At 27.5% G+C, this 9,934-nt stretch overlaps 1 protein-coding gene across 1 annotated transcript; it reads right to left on the bottom strand.

Moving 5' to 3' along the window:
• Window positions 1-5,096: 5,096 nt before the first annotated feature.
• Window positions 5,097-9,846, bottom strand: LOC111034878 (28S ribosomal protein S29, mitochondrial). Its single transcript, XM_022316284.1, has 8 exons — window positions 9,611-9,846; window positions 9,322-9,535; window positions 9,146-9,238; window positions 8,940-9,079; window positions 8,711-8,871; window positions 7,485-7,626; window positions 7,296-7,388; window positions 5,097-5,428 (listed from the first exon to the last, which is right to left on the bottom strand). Exons 1-8 carry the CDS (start codon window positions 9,710-9,712, stop codon window positions 5,243-5,245), a joined length of 1,131 nt encoding a protein of 376 aa, XP_022171976.1. The 5' UTR covers window positions 9,713-9,846; the 3' UTR covers window positions 5,097-5,242.
• Window positions 9,847-9,934: the final 88 nt, after the last annotated feature.

Here is a 9,934-nt window from a genome sequence, read left to right as displayed (position 1 = left end):
AAATGTTCATCACTATGTAGAAATTTGTAAGAAATAAGAATTAGAACTTCGAATGTTTATGAAAAAAAAAAATGAGAAAAAAAATTTTGATAATTTTTAAATGCTCTAAGAATAACTTATGGAATGTGCTGTAACTATTACTGAGCAGTTTGACTCAATTGTCCATACCATAATATCATTACACTAATGAAAATCCACTTATCTATATTTTACCAATTGTTCAGGAGAGTGAAAAAACTGAATAACAAATATACACCTCATATTTTTATCAAGTTTAAATTAAATTATGATTATTCAACATTATTTTTAATAAAATTCTTTAAATTTGATTGCTATATAAAATTGAGTGTAGTTGTGTGGTATTTACTAAAGTTTTTGTGAGATACGTGTTATTGAACAGTGCTTTAATATGGTTGAAATTTATAAAAATATTAAATAATAAAGTAGGTACCGGCCTAGTATATTAAATAAATAGGTAATGCAATATTATTTATAAATTCTTATACTCATTTTCAAAATATGGACACATAAAAAAAAACGTTCATACAAATCTACATATTATTGTATAGCTTCTTGCATTTTTATTGCAAACTAGTAGGTAGTCCAATTAATTGGTACCTATCTAAAACTTAACAGTTAACACTTAAAAGTTATAATAATTTAACATGTTTAAGGATCTTAATATTAGACAGTTATACTGTTTCAAATTTAAAATATTATAATAAAATATAATTAATTAATCACAATGTTAGATTTGGTAAAATAATAAAAGTAAAATAGTAGTCTTCTCCTTTTTTAAAAGCTTACAAATTAAATTTAAAAAATAGTTAACAGTAGTATTTAAGTATTTCATTTTAACATTAACAGTCTTGTTATTCTTATGTTATTAAAATATACAAAATATTATACCTACATTAACTGAAATCACATTTTCTGTTTTCGTTCTTTGAAAGCAGATTAATTTGGCAGTGTGTCATAAAAAGGGTGTACATCTTCTGCCAAAACTTTTTTCAACTTTTGTAAATCATTCCATTTAGTTTTTAATAAGTTTTAGTGGACCTTTCAGTAAAGACAGCCTTGTTTCTTGTTGTCCGCTGGGGTAACTCTATATTAGNGGTGACGTTACACGGATCACACTGTCGACCGCGGGTCCAATAATGCGTATAGATGATTGATCTGAAATTTTGAACGCTGTGACGGTCACGTGATGGTGGCTCGGACAGAACGGTACACAACTATTATATACGGAGTAGCACAGACTTAACGGACTTACGGTCACGTGGTGGCTCGGACAGAACGGTACACGACAATTATATACGGACTCGCGCAGACCTAACGGTTACGCGGTGTGGCTCGGATAGAACAGCACACGAAAATAAGTACGGGCTCGCGCAAAGGTCATGCGTTAAGACGGAAACGTACTGTCACTACTGTTTGTGCTATTATAAGCATTTATAATATAATATTAATATACTTAAAGAAAGCTCAAACTAGCACATCACGTGGTTTCGGGTGGCAAACACAGGAATAATAACGTGGATGAAGACGAGTGACAACCGGTGCGCTAGAGCTGATCAGCGGAAGTTGCGTCTAGTCATTCTAGACGATTCTACTCAGACTTCAGACTGCACGGCGCGCGCTTAGCGGCCGTGATGGCAAACTCAAGAAATGGCTGTCCTCGTTCAAACAATACAACTTATAAGTTTAGTAATAATTATTAATTATGATGACGAAGTATATACTAGCTAGTATACGATTAAAGTGATATACAGTAATATTATACACTGCAATACTACGAGTACACAATAACACACCGTGCCCATGTATCAATAATAAGTTGTATGCTGTGCTCTTGTGTGTATGCTTGCGCAGGAAACGATGATATAACAACCGCATCTATATTATTACCGACTATACCGACGCCATTACCTATGCGTAAATCATTATGATATTGTGGATATTTAATAGATGACCAACATATCCATATTAAATTTAGTCCAGAAGTAATCTTGTATGGATATCTATATGATATCTATCCGAAGTAACTTGTGGACTAGACGTGATATGGATATGTCGGTCATCCATTAAATAACCACTGGACTACATGTGCTGTGTGGGAGAGTACCTGTAGGCTAGCTATATATTTGTATATAATAGATACCTACATCTATATTAAATGGATCAATGTTACATTTTTCAAAAACTGACGTTCTACCTATATGTACAAATACAATCTAATAAATAATAATGATATAATTTTAGCACTCCCTACACTACATCAATACACGCACTTAAGTTAACTTAATATTTATTTTATTGAGTAGGTAGTGATGGTAGTATGAAAAAACTGGTTCTATAGAATTTTAGATCTCCAAAAATCTAGGAAAATCTATTCAACTAAATCACCAAAATAAGAAAATTATTTTGTAGGTCTATTTATTAAACATTTTGATTTTAATATCAAAGGTTTGAAAATTGAATGAACAGGTACAATATTTTTATTAGGAAGTGGAAATTAAAAAAAGTTAAGCATACATAGCCTCATAAAGGTTATAAAGCGATTTAAATTCAAGTGTTAATGATGTTGAACATATTTTCGATTTACCCTCAAACGATTGTTTTTGGTGTTATTCAAAACATTTTAATTTTAGAAATTTGAAACAATTCACTGTTCCTTAAATTAACATTCATTTTATTATGATGTATGATATTGTTATAATATGCATAGGTATTGATAATACCTATGCATATGACAATAATACAATATTATAGCTACAAAGTATAATTGAGGAATCAACCCACTTATTTTCATATTTTTTATATAGTTGTATAGTGAATGCATTGGGATTTAAAACCGGCTTGGCTTATAAAATGTATACATTTAATAAGTACTTGCTTATAATGTAGTGGAATAAGGGTACTTTTTGTTGAAACAAAATTCTTTAAGTTAATGATCAGCATTGTATAATACCACTGATTATAAAGTACCTATTTATAATCAATGATAATATTAATATTTTTTTAAATTTAATTAAATAATTATTTATTTTAATAACCTATCATCTTTCATTAATATTATTTATCTAAGTTTAAGTAGGTATGAGTTGTATGACCACGAAAAACGGATACAAATGGAATTAGTCTCAATTAACATTATAATACAAAAACGTAGAGATCAATGGACAATAATATATAGGTAAGGTGAATCTAGCACTATATATAAAATAAAGTCAAAGACTTCTGTAAACCTAATTATATAGAATATATTCAAGTAAAGAAATTTAAAAAAAAAAATTTTAACTAGGTTCCTACCTGTCTATTTGTTTAGTATTTATAGAGTATACCAGGAACATATTTACATCGGTACAATGGTATCAACTCACAAGTTAATATAACAGTAAGTTATATTAAATATATCTATTTCGATAACTCAGATAGAAACTACCTATACCGTATATTATAATTTATAACCATAAAATGAATAACTATGTGACTTATTTTTGGCAAACATTAGTAGGTACAACTACCATACTGGGGTGTTGCTAATTAAAATAACAAATTACTATCTATAGTAGCAATATATATCTACCTAATACCTATTATACCCAGGGCCGAACTTCCGCCTAGGCCAACTAGGCAGCCGCCTAGGGGCCCTTGTCTTCCTGGGGCCCTCAGGGAAACACACACAAAAAAAAGGTATCACATACATAAATTGATTTACACGGAAAATAGTTCATGTATAATATAGAATATTATTGAGAGGAAGTAATTTAGAAATTAATATTATTATATTGTGTTTTAGTAATATGGAACCGTGTATAAACATAAATAAATACATTTCGTGGTGTTTATCAGTGATTGTTTCTTTCTATTCGATTATATTTATAGTCGAAACCCTTAAATAAATGTATAACCGTAAACACTAAAATTTTTTATTTCGGTGCGAGCAATATTGTTATAATATTTGTTTTATCTATTAGTATGTTGAAAATATACAAATTAAAAACAGTTTTTATTAATATATATTTAAAAGGGCCTTTCTTTAAAAGCTGCCTTGAGGCCCTGAGACCCTTAAGTTCGGCCCTGATTATACCTAGTGAGTAGTGACTATATCTAAATGTATAGTTTAATAGTAATACTCAACTTCTTTGAAATGGGGCACACACATTTTTGACTTTTTCTAGATCACATTATCTAGCGGTGAAATAACTTTCATTGTTATATCTTAATATATTTTATGTGAGAAAAATAATCGAAAATGGGGATATGACACCCTTACCACGGACTTACCCCTGCACAGGTTAGGTATCATAGTGGTAATACATCACAGGAAATAACATACCATGACTGCTCGTTGGATTCAAATTTAACACATTTATTACATTGATCTTTTCAATGAAGTTGAATTTGTTTTTCTTATTTGATATTATGTGTGCAACTTGTATGAGGTATACATTTAAATTAAATATTATCTAAAATACTTTATCAATTGACATTTATAAGGAAGGAGAAATGGAAAAATAATAAGTAATGGAGCACAGGCCGCAGAATATAGATTGTTTATAATTTATAGGTAGCTAATAAATTCATAGCATTTGATGTAGGGCTCACTTACTAAATATGGGGGTTATAAACTATCAATACAAGGTGTAACAGAATGACTTGACAGTTGAATTAACTCTTGTTTTAATTAGCATTTTATTATTTTTTTAAATTTATTATATTTTATAGATGCTTGTAAGTCTTAGTTATGCAAGTATAGTATACAATTAACAATACACATCACTATAACAGAGTTTAAAATTTGAAATCTTTAAAATATAAATTAAATGATTAATAATCAAGTACAACTGTAAAAGTTGTTTTTACATTGATAGGTATGTTATAAATAATTTTAAAATCAGTTGATGTAGCATGTGAATTTGCACAACCAGTGAAGATAATATATTTAATGCTTATATCTAATGAGCCCAGCAAGCTGTCATTAATAATTATTTCCAATAATATGTATAAATAAAATCAGAAAATATCAATATAAAGGATAGAAACAAAATAGAAAAGGTTATGATTTTCAAAAATGATATAAATTAGTATTGTTTTATAAATTCCAAATTGTATTTATTTTTTAATACGACAAATTTGTATGATAATGTATAACTACATTGCCATAAAAATCAATTTTTAAGAAAAGTACTCAAAAGTCTATCCTACTTAAATAATAACGAGAAACAAAGAATATATACTACAATGGTGCACATCGAGCCATTAAATCAGCAGGTAGTTTGGAAGTTAGGAATTCAAGCTCCTTTCTGCCACCAGATTTTTGTAACCATCTTTTTTCTTCATAATAATCTAACATGTTATTAAATTCCACAGTAGAAAGTTCAGGAACCATCACTGGAATGAATGGATCTATATGTTCAAATCCCTGGAAATATATGATAAAATTATAAGTACACAATAATACATAATATAGCTGAGAAAAACTAAAAAACTAAATTAATAACTGCTTACATACATTACACACCACTGATATATTGGTGACTGGTGGTACAGGTAATGATGTTTTATTTATTTTTAACATGTGTCTAGTTACACATTTCTCAGTAATTTTCGTAAGTGTGAGGACCAGGGATAGGATTTATATGCAATAAAAAATTAAAATAAGCATTATAATGACCAAAATGTGCAAAAACATTTTATTTTATTCCTATATAACATTATATATTTTTTACATACAAATCAGAAACTAATTGAAACCGAAACTAATAATTAGTAATCATTTATTATTTATAATAATAAGCTATTATTACATTGAATATTAAATTATATAATGATGTATTTTCTCCAATTTTCAAATATTAACAAAAAGTGATAGGAACAAATCATGGATTTATATTGAATAAAACTTGTCATAAGAAAACAAAAAATAATGTGTGGATAATTCCATTGGTTGTCCAACTAAAATCAGATATTTGGTAAATAACTCAATAACTATGGTCATTTCTTAAATAAACAAATGTGATTTAAAATTTACACAATTCTCAAAAATCTTAATGTGAAATTATATATACTATGAAATATGCGAAAAAAGTTGTTCTATTTAATCAAGAATGAACCAAATTATGGAAAAATATGACAACCAATCAATTCAAATTAAAGGAAAAAACATTGAAATGCATAGCAATCGAGTCCCAGCACTAATTAAAAACCAATATTGAATAAATACCACTTAATTGAAAATTAGAGACGGCCACTGTAAGTATCATATTTCAACTATTAAATCGGCAGAATATTATTTGAATTATGAACTATTCAATACTCAAATATTATGAAATACTATTGAATAACTTAATGTACTTTGGTAGTTTCTAAACAATCAGAAAGTTTGAATGTAATCATAGGCGGAGATCGGGGGGGGGGGGGGCTTACGGGGACTTAGCCCCCCCCTAAAAAATAAATAATTTGAAGTTAAAGCCCCTCTAAATATTTAAGAAACAAAATGTACTTTTATACAGACTACAGAATGTTTTAGGGATAATTTATTATTATTAATATTAAATAAATACCTAAATTGTAAAAAATAAGAATTTTACATCAAATTTATATGTAAATTTGTTTTTGTTTGGATCCAAAAACTATATTTAATAATTAATAAGGACTAGTATTTCTTACTGTTGTTATTTCACGAGAAACAATAATAACTAGGCTGATGCCTGATATCATAGTGAGCTATTCTGGCTATTATATACATTGAAAAAGATAAAACTAAATCGTTACTTTAAATGACACTATTTTAAATATATTTGAAAAAAAGTGTAATAGGTTAATACAATTAAGTTAAAAATGGCAATTGTATTTTAATCATTTTTCCTTTTTTGTGAGTATTCTAATTAGTAGGTATAATAATGAGAATTTTTAATTATTTTAATGAGTTATTATAAATATAAAAAAAGTGTTAGGGGTGTGAGGGCAAAGCACCCACGGATTTGTTTGCTACCAACTATTTAAGCCCCCCTCAATATTTCAAAGGATCTCCGCCTATGAATGTAATGTGGCTTTTCAATTTGTATAATAGTGCAAATCACTAAATACACAAAATAGTTTATATTTCTTAATGTAATGATTTATCGTTATATTATTATTTATAATCTAAAATCATAAATATAATAGAAATGTGTGTCATTTCTAACTTCTTTTTCAGTACTTTATTTTAATTACAATTCTTTAATTTAATACAATTATTTAAACAACTATACAAAAAAAAAAAAAAAAATAACAAGATACTGTCTTACTTGTCGGCCAATGAGGTAAAGTGGTAAATGAGACTCTCTTCTTGTGTTTAAAGCAGCTCTAGGCGATGTGACCATAACTATTGCACCATTATTCTGGAATAGCAGTATAGCACAATTAATTATTTAACATATTATAATAGCAAATGTATGCTATTGTTTATATTTTATATTCAACATAGTATACATTACCCAATCAGAAAGAACGGCTGATAATCCTGTTTGGACCATAGTGATTTGTTGTGGAGTTACTTTAACCCTGTCTTCTGTTTTCAAGTCGGTTTTCTCATTGAAGAATGCATTAAATCCATCAATTGCCACTAACATTTTGCACCTAAAATTATAATTATTGTAAATTTAAAATCGAATTATATATCTATAATACATGATTATTCAATAAATTATATTAAAAAAATTATTATTTTTTATAAAATAATTTAATTATATGTCCGAGTAACCTACTCGAAGGTATACATTACAAATAAATTTATAATTACAAGTTATATTAAAATTTTTAATTTAGTAATCACTAAAAGTAATAATTTTAAACAGTCCCTCAAATTATGTAATAACTAAAATAATTTGAGAATTAAGATTCAATATTATATTGTCAAACCTTCATATTCAAAAATTCTGTAAAATGATGTAGTATTTATTCACATTGGTTTGGAAGTTATTGAATTATTATGAAAGTAAACATCAGTAAATTAATTAAAAAATTTAATTTAATTGATAATCAACATTTCGTTAACACTTGACAACTAATATATTTTTAATTATGAGCTTACAAGTTTGAAATTAAGATTAATAGCTTTTTTATCTTAACAATGTGTAATGATTTCTGAATAGGAACAGTAAGATTTGTCTGTACCACTGTTGTTTATTTTATTAAATACAATTTCATGATAAGCTATACAACTAATAACTATGTTAAAATAATTTTGTATGAATAAGGTATACCTTGTTAGTTACCTATATAATATATATAATAATAAGTGTTGTTAAAAAATTAAAATCAATTTTAATGAATAATTGATACAAGAAATATGCAATTAAGTCTAATAAAATTTGTTATTTATGTATATTATATTTTGGTCCTCTTTCAAAGTCATTAAGTAGTATTAAGACTTCAATGCATTGAAGGTAGTACTATAATAATACTCTTAATAGTATTTTACCTGGCCAAAAGCTTTATTTCCACAATTTTTTACATTTTGTAAAATTTAAGAAATTTAAATTATATTTAATGATTTATTTTAACTTGTGTAACTATTTTGAATTTTAAAAAATTGAAGTTTCAAGCTCAACTGCTATAATTCTCCATTTAAAATGTGCAATTAATGTGAAATATATTTACCATTAGTCACTATAAGATTTATGAACAGTCAAATTATAATATATTAATAAGATAAGCTTACTTATTATTTGAACAGTGAGCTTTTAACTCATTTAGAAGTATATCCATACAATCACATGCATATTTAGCTCTATTTATGCCATGTGTTACTAATTCATTTAGTGTAGTTCCTTTAGGTGTAGTTTCTCGTTGACTCCAAACATAATCTTGACTTGTAGTAAGCTAATGAAATAAAATAACAATCCATTCATAAAATAATAAAGTTACAACATTTTTTATAAGATAGTTACATTGAGTTCATTTAATAAAGCTCCATTTTGATGTACAAAATGTTTTAACCACTGAGCTGCTATTAATGGTATGTCAGCCATGCCGTTCTTAGAAGATGACCAGTTGACTTCTTTACGATCATATTTAAGCCATACTGGAACTAAAAAAAATTGTTTTATTAGAAAAATGTTGAACATTATAAAATGCAAAATATCAATATAGATACCATAAGGGATGTGATATAAAATGAATTTTGAGCTATAAGCATAATGGAGTATATGAGCAAGGCTGAGTGATTTACCACTACCAGTCTGGCCATCTATAAATTAACATAAGGAAAATATGTTTCAACTATGTATTAAGAGTAAGTTCAAAAATAACAACACAATTTTTAAAGGATACATAGTAAATATCGGACAGCTGGTTTCTGGAAATCGGTGGATTTCAAACTGTTAATAATTTCCAGAGCTGGCTTTCGTATCATCAACGCAGTTTCAGCAAACATATTGGTTTGCTCAGTGAAAGGTTTTGGCAAACCACCAGTATGAAATATATTGCTAACAGTTTTAGGATCTATGGTGTAAAATTTTGATACATCATGACTGTCATGGTCTCCCTAAAAATGGAAAATGAATGAACAGTAATACAAAGGTACAATATACAAGAGGTATGTGAATGTAAAATTTCAAACCGGATTTTTCTTTTCCGTGCGTGCGGCTGTCGGAATCTGATACTGCGTTTCTTGTTTTACTGCCGCTGTAGCATAATTACAAAGTCGTCTGTATGCTCTCATTTTTATTCGTCTTCACAACCACCTTTGTTTAAATGGCATTTAATTACAACAAATTTGAAATTACGATTTATTCAATAAAATGTAATCTCAAAAGAAGCCGGCTTTCTGGTGAATGACTAGAATCTCTGTGTTGTGTTTGATCTTCTTGTGGTTTTTACAATTATGATAATATTGATAACGACAAGAAATGATAATAAATCTGATAAACATAATATTTTTATC

The sequence above is a fragment of the Myzus persicae genome, unplaced genomic scaffold, assembly GCF_001856785.1.
Source record: "Myzus persicae strain clone G006 unplaced genomic scaffold, MPER_G0061.0, whole genome shotgun sequence".
Classification (NCBI taxonomy): Eukaryota; Metazoa; Arthropoda; class Insecta; order Hemiptera; family Aphididae; genus Myzus; species Myzus persicae.
This window is presented reverse-complemented; position numbering and strand designations above follow the sequence as displayed.

Excerpts from the sequence above, each read along its gene's own strand:
- LOC111034878 (XM_022316284.1), bottom strand. The coding sequence starts at position 9,712 with ATGAGAGCATACAGACGACTTTGTAATTATGCTACAGCGGCAGTAAAA. Across the intron at positions 8,872-8,939 it reads CTTTATTAAATGAACTCAAT|CTTACTACAAGTCAAGATTA; the intron begins GTAACTATCTTA and ends TTATTTCATTAG. Across the intron at positions 7,389-7,484 it reads CAGCCGTTCTTTCTGATTGG|AATAATGGTGCAATAGTTAT; the intron begins GTAATGTATACT and ends CTGCTATTCCAG.